The following is a 17,163-nucleotide window of genomic DNA, read 5'->3' on the forward strand; positions in this document are numbered from 1 at the left end:
AACCCCAAAATTGGGGCCGAACGGATGTACTTTTAGCTACCTGTAGCAAAGCGACGAAATCGCGGAGTGAGCCACGCCTGCCACAGTAAATTTACTGCCATCTTTCGACACAGGATTAAAACTTTTAGAACGCCATTTGATCCTTGTTCTTTCACTGATTATGTGTTAAATATCAAAAGGTGTCGCCATCACGAGTGATGGATTTCTGCATAAGTTCCTTGTATACTCTGGCAAATCCACTTTGTCAGTAGAAAAGGCGGCGAGTCGACTTTAGAAATTTATAATTTCGCGACATCTACTGACAGAGTGGGTTTGCCAGAGTGTAGTTTGTGAAGATTTAATCCCTGAAAAAAAATTCTACGTTTATTATATTGCATCATGTTTCTGAACGAAACCTTTGCGTTATCTGTGGTATGCAATCAATGTCATTGTCACTATTCTCAGTGAGACTACGATTCTCCATCGCTGCAACATTATTAATTGTTTTATTTTATTATAAAATACGGTGTAGCTGTATCGATTGATATTTCTACGTGTATTAACTTGATATAATAAGTTCTTACTTTGTGAGGCTTGATATCTCAAACTCAGACGAAATGTCGTTTTATGAGTTACCGGAGAAGTCAAAAGAAAGGTATATAACAACTTACGAAAACTTTATCTCTTGGCAAAAAGAAAAGAACATCACTTCTTTCTGTGAGGATGTGTTATTGTTGTATTTTGAAGAAATATCTACAAAATATAAACCTTCTTCTTTATGGGCGATTTATTCCATGTTGAAAAGTGGTTTGAAACGCATCCATAATATTAATATGGAGGAATATGGCCAGTTAGGCGCGTTTTTGAAGGAATTATCTAAAGGATATGTTTGTAAGAAAGTGAAGGCGCTCACGTATGAGAATGTTGAGAAGTTTATAGATGAGGCGCCCGATGATAAATATCTTGCTACTAAGGTAAGCTGAATTATCAAATAGTATTCTAATTTTGGTTACATATCTCCCTCTCAGTGGCGGATTTGCGATCTTTGCCGACCTAGGCCCCAGGCCCTGTAGCCGCTCCTTTCTCAGCACCGACACTACATTTTGAATTATTTCTTGTTATCATCAGCGAATTTTTTGTCACCATTTGCGGCCCCTAATATCTTGCCGCCCTAGGCCCGGGTCTGTGGGACGTGACGATTGTGGACACTCTTGTGCTCTCTTTTAGAAAAAAACGGGAATTTTTCCGGGTTTTTTCAACCCTAGTCTTGGGCCCAGTGCATGCTAGCCTGCAATGTAGCGTTTGTCACTGACATTAGTGACGTTACATATCTAAACACCTAAGAAGTCAAAAAGGTGTATTAATATTTCTACCATATATCTTCTTTTAATATTTAAGAAATATTGAGCTAAAGTTTCTTAACTATAAAGTATGCCATAAACAAATGAGGGTTCTATACTATTTTTTGTGAGCAGTACTTCTAGTTTTGGCATTAAGTCCACCTTGTGTACTTTAAGTAGTGATTTTTGTGCAATAAATAAAACTATCAATAAATGGTGGCTTACATTGATTACAGGCAGCTCTGATTCTCGCAGTCACCGGTGGCTTCCGACAGCAAGATCTCATAGACTTGACAACCGATGACATACAAAACCACGGAGAAGTATTTGTAATAAATATACCCCACACCAAAGACAGATCACGTGCCTCCTTCGTGATCCAGGGCAAATATTACCAAATTGTTAAAAAATACCTAAGTTTACGCGCCACGAAAGCGCCAACGAACCGCTTTTTTCAACAATTTAGAAACGGTAAATGTAGTACACAAGTGATTGGTAAGAATAAGTTTGGCTCAATGTCTCGGGAGATAGCAGAGTACTTGAATTTGCCGGATGCCAATGCATATACGGGCCATTCTTTTCGCAAAGCATCAACGTCTGCTGAATGCCCAAGGGTGCTGCTGAATGCTGATCTCTGTGCAGATGGTCCAATGAATGGTGAGGAGTGACTTTTTATTGGTGTAATTTTGAGTGTTGCAATATTGGTTATGGGTTATTTACGTCGGCTATCATCAACATTATCTGCTATGACCACTATTGGTGGAAACTACTGCATACCTTTTTCTCAGTTGTTACTACCAGTGTACCAGTAACATGCTAGTGGTAATGTGCCGATGTGGTGGTAATAGGTAGGCATAACCCAAAAAAACTGGACAGGTGCGAGTCGGACTCGCCCACTGAGGGTTCCGTACTTTTTAGTATTTCCATTTGTCTAGCTATCACGGTTCATGAGATATAGTCTGGTAACAGACAGACAGATGGACAGTGGAGTCTTAGTAATAGGGTCCCGTTTTTACCCCTTGGGTACGGAACCCTAAAACCAAGCCAAGTGTGTGTTGGACCACGCATAATTGAGGGTCCCCACCCCCAGTCTGTCTTATACTAGCACTATTTCCCAACTTAGTTCATATCTTTTGCCCAAAGGTATTGTGTCAGGAGTTCGACTTCAATTTAACAATTTGTTAGAGTTAGACCAAGCTAAGTTTGCTGCGATTTTGATAACCCAGACTTTGGAAGTGTTTTTTAAATTTATGGTCAAATTTACAGTCTGGGCTATCAAAATCACTGCTAACTTAGCTTCAATGTCGTATCAAATTATATAATTTGAAACTAGCTCACGTTTCGAAAATTAAAATTAGCGCCGCGTGCAATCTTCATGAATGCAATGACTCGTCTCATATTTCGAGCATATTTCCGAACGAAACATTTTCACTCTGTGGCGTGGGATCAATGACATTCAATTTATGACAGTTCTCTGCTAAGTGCTAGCGATAATTAAACTCGCTGTGCTCTGTTAATTCGTTGCACAAGCGCTGTTAATTTTTACTTGTTGTTCTTCGGCATATTTAGTGGAGTTTGTTCAGTAAATTGAAGTTACTGTAAACGAAAAGCTTATTTCGGAGGCCGAAGCAACTGTTAATACTTACTAAAAATGTCCTCCGACGATTCAGATTCCGAACCGCTATCTGTAAACACAACTAAGAACGATATATATCCGGTCAAATCAAAAGATCGTTATATTTATGCGTACGAAAACTTTCTCACTTGGCGAAAAGATAAAAACACGGATTCATTGAATGAGGATATAATATTATCTTATTTTGAAGAGATGTCGGCTAAATACAAGCCTTCTACGCTATGGGCCATGTATTCAATGTTGAAATGTGGCTTGAAACGTAACCATGATATATGTATGGAGAATTATCGGCGGGTCGTGGCGTTGTTGAGGAATTTGAATAAGGGATATGTTTGTAAGAAGCTGAAGGCGCTCTCGATTGAGAATGTTGAGAAGTTTATAGATGAGGCTCCGGATGACAAGTATCTCGCGACTAAGGTAAGTCATTTTCTTCTTCAAGAGACAGTTAATTCATATATCAGGATTTGTTATTCAACCCCTTTGCCCTACCTGGATACCCTACTTACTACCGTTACTTATTTTGATGATATGTATTAATTTCATACAATACTTTTAGACCAAAATTATCATGAACAAATAAGTTATGTATTTTATTAGAGACAGACCAAGATAAGTCTGCAACGATCTTGATAGCACAGGCAGTGCAAGTGTTATTTTAAATGTCCAAACTTCTATGAAATTATGATGTATAAATCACTTGCACTGCAAGTGTTATTAAAATCGCTGCAGACTTCTCTTGGTCTAAGTCTAATTAACATTGAATTATTTGCAATGAGTTCCATACCATACCATGGTTCAACACAGTTCCTAATGCCTAAATAAATGGTCAGTTGGCCAATTTCTTATGTTACCTTCTAATTTCAGGTAGCCCTTATCTTTGGAGTCACCGGAGGCCTGAGACGGCAAGAACTATCATTGCTCACAACAAACCACATAGATAACCACGGAGAAATATTCATCATAAAAATACCTCATACCAAAAACAAATTGCAAGACTCTTTTGTGGTCCCGGGGAAATATTATAAAACAGTTAAAAAATATCAAGACCTACGTGTAGCTTCGGCTCCAAGTAATCGTTTTTTCCAAGCATATAGAGACGGTAAATGCCGCGCGCAAGTAATCGGGAAAAATAAATTTGGTAAGATGCCTAAAGAGATAGCGGAGTTTTTGAAGTTGCCGGACGCCAAGTCTTACACGGGGCATACTTTGCGTTCGGGGTCACGGGTGCCTGTTGAGAAGGCTTCGGATAAGGTTGAGCAGTGTGCAGGTGAACCATTTGTTAATGGTAAGAAAGAATTTAGAAGATTATATTCAGTCATTTTATTTGTTTTTCTTAAGTTATTAAAAATTACAACTGTATTGCTTTATGAATTTTGTGCAATAAAAACTATCCGAAACATTAAAACAATTAAAAACCTATAGTATTGACCTGTTGTTTACTTGTTTCCCATGTCATGGTGTGTTGTTGTTGTTTGTTGTTTAAAAGAAGTTTGTATTTCACTTATATCATCCAGAGACCCAGGTTGGTGTAGCTATACCAAGTACCAACTGATCGCTAGCACGGCGCCCCAGTTATACTTATATGACAGTCTTTATCTTATTCTTACTTTCTTATTTTCCAGATTCCGACTCCAGCACGCGAACACAGCCGGAACCTTCGCCTTCAGAGCCGAACAGAGGAGAGCAGTGCCGTTTCTGCGGCGACTTCAAGGAATGTAGCCCGGTCGTTCAGAAGCCATACCTCATGGGCAACAAGACTACACTGGCACTCAATCATTTGCGAGTCGGTATGTATCACACCAAATAAAGGCAGCAATGGACGGCCCCTTGCACGAATGCGCTAAACGCGCAGCCGTCAGGGAGGAGTGGAGGCGAGCCGCCAAACGTGTCACAAAAGGAGACTTCCAATGATGACCACGACCGCTCTGTCAAGAGTGTCCCGATCAAGAAGAGAGATGTATCACACGATGGACGGGCGATTTCCATACTATATTTGGGTTACAAACTTTTTTATTTTATTAAGGTCTGTCCTGTGGATATCATAAAATAAATGGACTTTAGTTTTCTGGTCGGACCGGTTGAGGAATGTTCCTATCGAATACTTAAAAGCTATATGTACCTATAATTTAAGTCTCAGTAATAATTACCTAAATCGTTAACTTCCATATTGTACTTAATGTTTTTTTGTTTCTTTATTTATTAAACAAATTTTTAAACAAATGCCATAGCTCATAGTGGCTCTCAAATAAAAACTAAAACAATATCTTACACTACTTCTAAGTTCAATTATGTCTTTGACCAAAGGGGCTATTCATAAATTACGTCATTTCAAATTAGGGGGGGGGGTCTGGACATCGGATGACGGTAGCATGAAGTAGGAGGAAATGGGGTCATTTGAAGCATGATTTTTGGATGATTATAGGGGGGGGGGGGTTCAAAAATCGCCAAAAATCGATGACGTAATTTATGGACAGCCCCAAATATGATTTATAATACTTCAAGAATCAAGCATTTTATTCGTGACAAACTTAAAACTAAAATTAGATACAAGAGTATAACTAAAAACTACAAATATTAATAAAATTGGTAAGCGTTAAAGTTTACTACGAAATGGGCTCGCTTCAGCATAATGCTGACCCAAAAGTCAGCGCTGATCTTCCGGCGAGACCATTTGTGGGCCACGAACGCAGCCGTACGACGCGGTTTCGGTACTTAACGGTTGTCTTTCGACATCTAGTATCTCGTTTGTTTGTTCTTGTTTTGAAATCATGTTTTTTTTTAATATTTATACCTATTTACCTCTGTTTCCAGAACTGGACTTCAGTATAGACTCTCTCCCAAAAACCGTCTGCCGTGAGTGCGACGCGAAGCTTCTAGAAACCTTCGAATTCATCAAACAAGTCAACACTGCACAATTCTCACTCGTCGCCGTCTGCCCAAACAATGCTACAAATGCACACAGATCGGCCCGAAATCGCAACAACGACATTCATCACATAGAAATTGATACTCAAATAGTCAAAGCTGAATTTGAGTCCACGGATGAAGATTCACGTGAAAGTAAAATTGATATTTGTGAAGATTCATTAACTCTCGGCGAAACAATATATTTGAGAGAAACTCACAAGAGGAAACATGAAGTTGATGATAAAAAGCCCAAGAATGTGAAAAAGGGAAAAAGCGTAAAAAATCAAAATACTGAATTAATAATCGATATAAAAGAAGAAAGGATGGACAATGATGATGGAAATAGTGAAGATAGTGTAGTATTTAGTGATACGGGGACTGATATGAAACCTAGCGAGTTAGAACTTGCAGAAAGTGCTTTTAAGTATCAAAAAGAGAAGCAGACATTTAGTGATACACGTGTGAAAGGCAAAAAGTGTAGTGGTGAAGAGTGTATTGAGTAAAATTAAATTATGGTACAAAATGTATTGTGTGCACCTTTACTACAAATGAGATATAAAAATATACTGTTAGGATGAGATGAGATCAACCATCAGTCCGAAACTAAAATAAAGAAGGTTAAGTATGTTATAATAAATATAGTTAAAATACAGTATAAGAACCGAATTAAATATTTTGTTAAGATATAACATAAAAAAAGTATAAGACTGAATCTTTTTTCCATATTTTATTTTTGTTTGTTTCGTTTTCTCACTTAAAACAATGCCAACTGTCTTAAAATATTAATGCAACACAAAATGTACATATCTAGTTACTTATTGTTATATAAGTTATTTCTTCTTTAACTTACCAATATAAGAAAATGTTAGTTTCTCAAATGGTTTAAAATTGAAACAGTATTGTTAGAAGACAAGAAATTGTCATATGTCTAAATATTTTGTTTTGTGTGTGATTTGTTTTGTCCAAAATGAGAGATGAGTATGATCCTTTTCATACAAAAATTAGATTCATTCTATTTTCTATTTGTATCTAAACTTTAGAAATTTGTTAAATAGCTGATTTGCTAAAAGATGCGCTGTCATATGTGATTTCTGTTATTAAAGGGGCCTACAGATTACCAGTTTGCCGGACGATATCAGCCTGTCAGTTCGGAGCTGTCAAAATTTGTGTTTTAGAGTCAGTCCATGAAAAGTCTGCAGCGGAGTTGATAGCCCACGCAGTGCACGTGTTATTTTAAACGTCACTTGCACTGCGTGGGCTATCAAATCCGCTGTAGACTTTCTTGGTCCGACTCTAGCTGGGGAGCCGACGATGCTAAATCATCGGGGATAGTGCAATACCGCGTAACTAACAAATGCAGTAAGGTCTAATTTCCTTGTAACATTGTTTGAATTTAGAACTCTATCGACTTTGTTAGTTACGCGGTATTGCACTATCCCCGACGAAATGTGTAGTGTCGAGCGTCGTACAGACCTATTGGAATCGAAATATTAGATGATAGAAGAAAAAAAAGTTATATAAAGTTTTTTTTTCCAGCGGGCAGGAAAGCGCCTACAATTTTTTTTAATTTCGGGAGGATGGTGGAGGGTTAAAAAATCGTTAAGCAGTTTGTGGATTTGGTCGTTTTTGTCCAAGTTAATGCTATATTTTTCTATAACTTAATATAACACTTATTTGTTGGCATTTTCTTAACTGACGAACACAAGTTCGACGTCTAATTTTTACATTGTAACCATCAGATTAAGGAAATGCGTACAAGTGATTATGAGATTTAGTAATAGACAATTATAGCTGTAATTTGGACTAATATGACTTATATGACCAAATCCACAATCTGCTTAACAATTTGTTGAACCCCCCACCAACCAATGGCTAGGGCTCAACATAGATGGCTAAAAGGGGTAAAGGTAGACTACACAGGGTAGCAAGATATCACTCTTATCTTAATCTGACGCGCTCGAGTAACTGCAAAAATCCCCTCTTGGGCTCTCCTACTATTTAACCGATATCGTCCGGCGGACTGGTAATCAGTGGGCCCCTTAAGTGTTGTTTTGTAAATACAGGTTAGGAATATGATTTCTGTGACACTTCAAACCTTGTGACAGTGACAATAAAATTGATTGTCACTGAACTTTATTGAATAAATATGAAAGCAACTAAACGATATAGGATATCAGGCCCCAATTTCACCACGGTGACAGGTGCGACAATTGTAAAATCACTGTTGCTGACGTCACAGGCATCCATGTTCTACGGTTACCACTTACCATCGGGCGGGCCGTATTCCTGTTTGCCACCATCATTGTATTATTTAAAGAAACTTTATTATATCGGAAAAAAACAGATATTTCTTTTGCGAAGTTTCTGACAATTGTCAAGATTTAGAAGAATTGTAGGTAATACTTGACAGGTAATGAGTTATATGTCGGAATTTCGTGACAATTGTAGTGTTTCTTGTGACAATTGTCATAAACTTAGCAAGAGAAATATGTTTTTTTCCGATATAATAAAGTCTTTTTTAATAAAACAATGATGGTGGCAAACAGGAATACGGCCCGCCCGATGGTAAGCGGTAACCGTAGCCCATGGACGCCTGTGACGTCAGCAACAGTGATGTTTTACAATTGTCGCACCTGTCACCGTGGTGAAATTGGAGCGATATCACTATACACCTATAACTTATTGTCACTGCGATATTTAAGATATTGTACAGTCAACGTTAAATAGCAGACGAACAAAGTGGCCTAATATAAACTACTCGTGGAACACATGCCTATTTCTATGGTGATAAAGTGTGTTACAATATATTTGGCCTCTTTGGCCGACACTTTCTATTTGATGTTTACTTTGAATTATCGATTTATCCTGTTTGATATCGATACGTTCATTATGTAAAATAAAACATGTTGATAAACTGATAAAAATCTTTTAAATACATTTGGATAAAAATCACAATAAAACAATATAGAGTTAGACCAAGAAAAGTCTGCAGCGATTTTGATAGCCCACGCAGTGCAAGTGTTATTTATACGTCATAATTTCATAGACGTTTGACTTTTCTTGGTCTAACTCTACATAGTTTACAGTTACGAATTTTCCCTTGAACCTGAATCGGCACTTTACAGGGTGAATCCTGGGTTGTGATCCAAAACCAGTTTTACTGACTCTGTAAAAGTTCCACATTATTGAAATGAAACAAAATGGAACTAATTACTAAAGTCAAAAAGTAGTGGCAACATCAGTTGACTTATCACAAAAATGCTAGTTGACTTCTTACAGCATTATTTTTAGTCTGTTCGGTTTTTGGTCGGTGCCGTCGGTGGTCTGGTCTGGTCGGAGTCCGTTCGGTGTCTGGTCTGTTGTATGGGCAGGCGTGCGAAACTCCTCCCTTCGGGCAAACTCGGCTCCGTTCGGCTCAGCATTGCTTTTTTAAGGCCATAACACACTATCGCACCGCACCAAGGTCATTGTGCGACGCACCCATAAGTAAGAGCGAGAAAGCGATTAGACGTGCGCGCCGGTCGAAAAAAATCAGGCGGCGGCGCGCCACGAAAAAATCCACGGCGGCGGCGTAACGCCGGCGGCGTGGGATTTTTCAACTTTTCAACATTAAGACGTATAATGAAAAGTTACGCTTAACCCTTAAGGGGCTACCCCACGCCAATGACCTTCGATCTGTATCCCTTAGTTTTCTAATGTTTTTTGTACCTTATTATATTAACAGCAAGGCTTTAAGCAATATAGTATCCCATATTTACTTCAAAGTTCATTGTCTTCGAGATATTTGGCATCTAAGTTGAACAATTTTAGGCTAAAAAACTGGTTTGCTGGCCATAACTTTTGTGTTAATTAGTTTAAAATTAAAACCCGGGACATCTTTTTCGAGACGTCAAAGACCAACCCAAATATGTAGATTTCGTACATGTAAGATCACCGGAAACTAGATACGAAAAAAGTGTTTTTTAGACAATGTTTAAAAAATTCATAAAAAAATAAGTACTTATTCATTTTTTTCAAAATCCGGTGGACAAAACTGGAGATAAAAGATTGAAAAACCGATAACCGTTTGTCTTATAATTCTATCTGTAGTGCAAAAAAAGGAGATACGATTCAAAACTTGTCAAAAATCGATGAAAACCTCGGGTAGCCCCTCGACAAGGGAAAAAATCTCAAAAAACTGTGTTAGTATAATTTTTTTGGTATTATTATCTTATTATGTGGTTGTTTATTGTAGACAAATCATGAAAAAAAATTATTTATAATAGTTCCGAAAAAAACATACGTATGTTAAATATGTTGGATGTTGCCAGGTTCGGTGTAAATAAAAAGATACGCCGCATAATGAAAAGACGTCCAGTATTTTGGATACATACAGTACTTTATGTGCATAAGGTTTTTTTTGTCAAATTCATGTTTTTAATAAATATAGAATAATTGCATTTTTTAATTACAAATACTTACTATACTATGTTATGAATTAAAGTCAAACCTATTATTTTTATATTTTTCCAAAAACTTTATAGCTCGTAGGTGGTAAAATTTTACTGTCATTTATCAAACTTAGCGGGGTATCGTAGGAGGACTAGGAGGCAGTCTGAGGAATGGTTTTTACAATAATGCATGCAATTTTATCAATATTTTCGTAAGAAATTTCTCAAATGAAATCGGGTCTGTCTCTTGATGTCTTGATGAACGCACAGGAAAAAAATCCGTAAAAATATTATTTTATCTATTTGGTTCATTCGTTCATTACGTTGTAAACCGACAAGTAATGAATTTTTAAAACGTTTTGAAACACCTAACATACCTCTGTTTAATTTATTTACCATAAAAACTACCAGAAAATTTGATAATTTTACTCTTCGCATACTTGGCAATGTCCAACATACTGGACTTAGCAAAAGTGCCGTGTTATCGAGAACGGTTAAAACACTGGACATTATACTTTGTAAATATGTTTTACCCATACATACAACACATTTTTATGTAAATCATACTGCCACATAAGAAATAGTTAGTATTGTGTTGGTGGGACATAAAATTGTAGAAAAAAAAAAATACAATAACCAAAAAAATTCCGTACTAAATTATTGCCAAGTAAGTAAGTATTTTCATAAAAAATGTGAGAGTTACGTAGGAAGTGGCGCCCGCTATAATTTTCAACTATTTCTTATCGGTCTATAACCTATTACATATTTTAACTGCATAATACTGTCTTATAAAAAAATATTCGGCGCGAATTTTAGACTACCGGCGGCGGCGGCGGCGCGCTGACTCTCTATGGCGGCGGCGCGCACGTCTAAAAGCGATATCTCTTTCTCGCTCTTGGTGCGGTGCGATAGTCTGTTACCACTCTTAAAGTTGACACAACTTGACGTCCTTTTGCGTGCACAACACTTTATCACTTTGTGAATAGAAAAATCTGTAAATTTAAAAAATGTAAGCGAAGGCTTCATCTCCCATAGAAAATTTGAATACCGTGCCTTATTTTACTGACAAGTTGGGTGTGTTTGAGTATATAGCTGGTCTAGCAGATCTTGTCAGTAGAAAAAGGCGCGAAATTCAAATTTTCTATGAGACGATATCCCTTCGCGACTACATTTTTCGAATTTGCCGCCTTTTTCTACTGACAAGATCTGCTTGACCAGCTATAAATCCCAATTTTTTTAAACTAATCGAGATATTGCCGCATATTTCTGAACGAAACGATTATATTATCTGTGGTATGGAATCAATGTCATAAGTCATAAGTCATTAATGACACCCAACCCAAGTGGAGCAATCCAACATCGTCGTTATTGCATTTCTTGTGTTTATTAAACGTCGTTGTAAACTGTATTGATTGGAATTTCTATTACAATACCTTAAAACAAGAAACGTGCCTTCAGTATTTTGACCTTTCATCTAACTCTGAAACATGTCATCCGATGAATTATTACCGATGAAGTCAAAAGATAAGTATATCGCAACATATGAAAACTTTATTTCTTGGCGAAAAGAAAAGAACATAACTTCCTTCAGTGAGGATGTGTTGTTGTCATATTTTAAAGAAATGTCCGCTAAATATAAACCCACTTCTTTATGGGCATTTTATTCCATGTTAAAAAATGGTTTGAAACGCAGACATAATGTTAATATAAAAGAATATGATCAATTACGCGCGTTTTTGAAGAAATTATCTGAAGGATATAAAGCTGATAACAAAGTGAAAGTTCTCACGTTTGAGAATGTTGAGAAGTTTATAGATGAGGCGCCCGATGATAAATATCTTGCTAATAAGGTATGAATTAACAAAATATTGTTGTTTTAGAGGATAAGGTCAATTTGGTTGTGTAGGGTAAATGCTGGCCTTCCATTTGAGCCTGTTCACACATTTATTAGTGTCTATCGAGAGTTCATTTTGCTCCTTCCTACTTGAGCTTAGTGGCAAATGCAAGAATTGCTAATAAACGGGGTCCCTTTGTTTCACATAAAGTTTTAAGTCATAATAAGTTTTGTCATATCATCATTATTCCTAAAACTGAAACTGTTAACTTTCAGGATTTTTATAAGGTTATCCTATAGATAGGGCAGGTTTGTTTTATGGCAATCCTGAAAAATTACGCGTTTCTGAACCAAACAAATTATGACTAACAAAAATGCGGACAAACAATACATTATGACTTAAAACTTTATGGGAAACAACAGAGACCCCTAATAAACACTTTAGTAGGCATAAATAATTTATTTGCAATGATCTTCAACACAGTCCCTGTGCCACAACTACAATAAAATTATAATAAATGTTTCTCCTGTTACTTGGTCCTAATTAAATTCCTATCTATCTACTTAATTACAGGTAGCCCTAATTCTTGGTGTCACTGGAGGTCTAAGGCGGCAAGAACTAGCAAAACTCACAACAAACCACATAGAGGACCATGGAGAAAAATTTATCATAAAAATAGCTCACAGCAAAAATACATTACAAGATTATTTTGTGGTCGAAGGGAAATATTACAAGATAGTAAAAAAATATAAAGACTTACGTCTAGCTTCAGTTCCAAGTAATCGCTTTTTCCAAGCATTTAGAAATGGTAAATGCCGCGCGCAAGTCATTGGTATAAACAAATTTAGTGCGATGCCTAAAGAGATAGCGGAGTTTTTGAAGCTGCCGGACGCTAAGTCGTTTACGGGGCATACTTTTCGTACAGTGTCACGGGTGCCGGTTGAGAAGTCTTCGGCTAAGATTGAACGGAGTAAAGGCGAGACATTTGTTAAGGGTAAGAAAGAAATGTTTATGTTAGTATTTATTATTATTTCGTATTAGACAGGCAGTTGATGCTGGTACGTCTAAATCAGCGGTCGGCAACCTTTTAGCAGGCAAGGGCCACATAGCAGTTAAGCAGGACGCGGGCTGCACTTTGTTAATATTTAAAATGACTTTATCAGACATTGTCATTTGTCAATATTACATACAAAATAGCCAGGGAGGCTCGCGGGCCGCTGGTTGCCGACCGCTGGTCTAATTCATAGTTCACTTAGGGCCACTTGCACCATCCCACTAACCCGGGGTTAAGCGGTTAAACCGTCAACCAAGTGTCAAATTGTACTGGTAACCATGGTAACTCCAGGTTTAACCGGTTGATCCCGGGTTAGTGGAATGGTGCATGTGGGCCTTAGCATGATTTCACTGTTTGGAAGATTATGTTTTACGAGCCCCGATGCAAATTATTTCGTCCAGTTCCACGCAACAATTTTGTTTATTTTAATAAATTTTACACATGAACATAAAATGACCCAGTAATGGGAACCATAATAGCAATGTTTAATCTAGTTTATTTTGATCGTATAATAAAATTGCATGAGACTTATTGCTGAAAAAAAGTACTTTACAAAAACGTCGTCCAAATCATATTGTCCTCTCCTACAGCACTGCTGCATGCATGGGCTCGAAACAAAATTGTCAGTACATTGGCAGAGCCCTATTGCTTTCCCTAATAATATACAGATTCCAAAAAAAGTAAGACAATGTTGCCACTTTTTACTAGCGCGTCTTGTATTTATGTAAAAATAAGTAAATAATAGTAGATTGTACAACAAGGGCATAAAGTGACCTATTTTTAGCCGAGGCAATTTTTTGGTCTGAGCGAAGCGAAGACCAAAATAGTAGACGAGGGTAAAAATGGACATTTATGCCCTTGTTGTACACTCTGCTTTTCACTTCGATTGCGAGGAAAATATACAAAAAATCAAATATTTTAGGTTATTTTAACGTATTTATTCAAGACTAAAGAAAATTGTTCTTGGGCCGGTCGGAGATGCGGGGCACGCCGATCGGGAGAGCGCCGGTCGGGGGCGCGCCGGCAGGGCTGGCAGTTTGTATGGCAGAATTTGGACTTTATTGCTAAGTCAATAAGGGTCGTAATAGATGATTTTACTTTATGCTCTAGAGCATAAAATGCGATTTTATGTCGTCTACGCACGACATAAAGGTGCACTTTTTGACCATGAGAAGTGAAAAAGTACTTTTTTAAATCGTATGCGTAAAATTACCAATAAATAAATTATCTTAGCGTATTTATTTATAAAAAGGAATTTACTATTTTACAAACAAGTTATTGCAGTGGCAACATTTTTTGGAATCTAATTATGATTTAGAGTTTAGGCCTTTTCACATATGTTGTAATCCTACACGTCAATAAAAAAATAAAAAATCATTATATTTTTTCTTTCAGTACAAACGGTATATCTTGTATTTGGATTTAGTTACTGCAGAGTATTATCATATAAAATTAAATTACATTAGTATTAGCATTAAATATTAGTAATTTCAAAACAAAAACATTATTTTTGAACAAACGCGAGAACCTCAAAAAATGGTCTCACTAGACGAAAACATGTGCATCGGGGCTCGTAGTCATGTCAGTCATTGCATGAGTAAAGCAGTGAATTCTGTATTGGTTTATGAATTTTGTATAAATTCTAACAGCAATAAAAGCTATTAACTTGACATGACAATTAATGAAAATCTATGGTTGTTGGTATACTTATTTACCACCGTTGTGGTACTAACAAAAGTAGATGACTGTCTAAATAAGGCTACAGTCAATGTTAAACTTGTTTATTTACTTGGCGAAAAATGTTCAGTACTTGAAAGATTTTTTTTTAATATTGTTGTAATTCAATTAACTAATTTTATAAACAGCGATATATGTTTTGACTACTACTATTCCGTTAATTACATTGTCCTTACTCATTCATTAGCAGTAGTATAAGTACAAAGACAAACAAAAGTGTGAACACGTGAATTAACAGTAACTGTTGTTGTGTAAGAAAACGGCGGTTGGAGGGCAACTCATTTTATTTTGTAGTGTTAGTAGTGCTACTCACAACCAACTTCAACTGTTAGATAAAAGAAAAAAAATAAGTTTATTGCACACAAAGACAGGCAATACATAAATTGTTGTGACATCGGGTGGGTGCATAGCATGGGTTAAATGGAACCGAATTTCCAGGGGTCCCCGCACTAGGCTAGGCCTGTACCGCGCGAGACGAGAGGAGATGCATTTGTATGTCATGAGTGACAGTGTTATAAGTTATAACTAAACTAATGTGTCTAATACCCGCTAGGGTTGCGCCAGTTATATTTATGTGATATACTCTAATTTTTCCAGATTCCGACTCCAGCCCGCGAACACAGCCAGATCCGAACAGAGGCGAGCAGTGCCGCTTCTGCGGCGACTTCAAGGAATGTTCCCCAGTCGTTCAGAAACCATATTTCATGGGCAAAATGACTACACTTGCACTCAATAATTTGCGAGTGGGTATGTATCTTTATCCCCATTTCAGTAGAAGGATCAGACACCACAAAACAGAAGGAATAAACTTCCTATAAAAAACTTCGATGAATTGCTATATGGGTCCTCAAAAAGCTCAAAAGGAACAATATGTTATTTATAGGTTTCACCTGTCTCTAGTTTTAGCTAGCTTAGCTTACTGCACTAGCATCCAGGCCATAAAATTCAGCACAATTCGTAGAATTGACATCTGTAAAATACTTCGACTGGCCAACGGGGCCAACCCCATTGGAGTACACAGTGCCAAAATTGAGATTCATTGCTATCACGTGACAAGGTATGACGTGGCACCAAAGTAAAATTCTTTCACTGTACTTACACTTGACTATTTTCTACCTATTTCCAGAACTGGACTTCAGCATAGACTATCTCCCGAAAACCGTCTGCCGTGAGTGCGACGCGAAGCTTCTAGAAACCTTCGAATTCATCAAACAAGTCAACACTGCTCAATTCTCACTCGTCGCCATCTGCCCAAACAATGCTACAAATGCACACAGTTCGGCCCGTTATCAAAGCAATGACTTTCAATTCATAGAAGTTGATAGTCACATAGTCAAAGCTGAATTCGTGTCGACGGATGAAGATTCACGTGAAAGTAAAGTTGCGATTCATGAAGATTTATTAAATCTCAGCGAAACGGGTTTTTTGAAAGAATCTCGTAAAAGAAAACATGAAGTGGATTATAAAAAGCAGAAGAAAGTAAAAAAAGAAAAAAGTGTTAAAAATCAACATACTGGATTAATAATTGACATAAAAGAAGAAATGGTTGACAATGATGATGGAAATAGTGAAGATAGTGTTGATTTTAGTGATACGGGGACTAATGTGAAACCTAGTGAGTTAGAACTTGCTTTTGATTATCAAAAAGATATACATGTGAAAGGCAAAAAAACTAGTAGTGGAGAGTGTAATGACTAAAATTAACACAATAAGGTACAAAATGTACATTGTGTACACCTTTAATACAATTGGAGTGTAAAAAATGATGATTAGGATGAGATTTAAAGCTAAAAAAATTCAACCATCATTCCCATATGAAATAAAGTGGGTTAAGTTAGTTTAAGAAATATAATGAAAACACATATTTAAATATGACATAAAAAAACAGAATCTCTTTAATTTTTTATTTGTTTTATTTCTTCATCTAAAACAATGACAATTCTGTCTTGAAATATGGTAATGGAATACAAAATGTACAATTAATTTTACTTGTTATATGAGAAAGTTTACCATTAAAACAATTTTCCTATTTCTCAATATTATGTTTTGTGTTTATGTGATCTGTCCAAAATGAAAAATGAGTATTATGAGAATTTTTGAGTAAATGATGTTGTTCATACAAAAAATTGATTTATTTTCTATATATACTTAAACTTTAGAAATGTAAATGATAAATGAGTGCTACCATAGTCTAATAAAACATGGTCTTCCATTCCCAGAGTGACACGGGCCTACGTCACAACAA

General features: G+C 36.6%; 1 protein-coding gene across 6 annotated transcripts in view; it reads left to right on the forward strand.

Annotated features, from left to right (window-relative positions):
* LOC134802950 (uncharacterized) overlaps window positions 1–17,097 on the forward strand; it is a 37,494-nt gene extending 20,397 nt beyond the window's left edge. Inside the window, exons 1-5 of one of the 6 annotated variants that reach the window (XM_063775683.1) lie at window positions 550–953; window positions 3,820–4,240; window positions 4,578–4,742; window positions 5,767–6,352; window positions 16,605–16,789. In XM_063775683.1, the coding sequence (XP_063631753.1) occupies window positions 597–953; window positions 3,820–4,240; window positions 4,578–4,742; window positions 5,767–6,352; window positions 16,605–16,677 (1,602 nt within the window). In that variant the 5' untranslated portion in view covers window positions 550–596 and the 3' untranslated portion in view covers window positions 16,678–16,789. Of the gene's footprint in view, window positions 1–549; window positions 954–1,555; window positions 1,977–2,815; window positions 3,373–3,819; window positions 4,241–4,577; window positions 4,743–5,766; window positions 7,313–11,731; window positions 12,143–12,700; window positions 13,122–15,515; window positions 15,666–16,044 lie in introns of those variants that run through there. The other 5 variants (XM_063775682.1, XM_063775681.1, XM_063775684.1 and 2 more) reach the window with 5 other exon arrangements.
* The last annotated feature ends 66 nt before the right edge of the window (window positions 17,098–17,163 follow it).

Source organism: Cydia splendana, chromosome 25 (assembly GCF_910591565.1).
Source record: "Cydia splendana chromosome 25, ilCydSple1.2, whole genome shotgun sequence".
Taxonomy (NCBI): Eukaryota; Metazoa; Arthropoda; class Insecta; order Lepidoptera; family Tortricidae; genus Cydia; species Cydia splendana.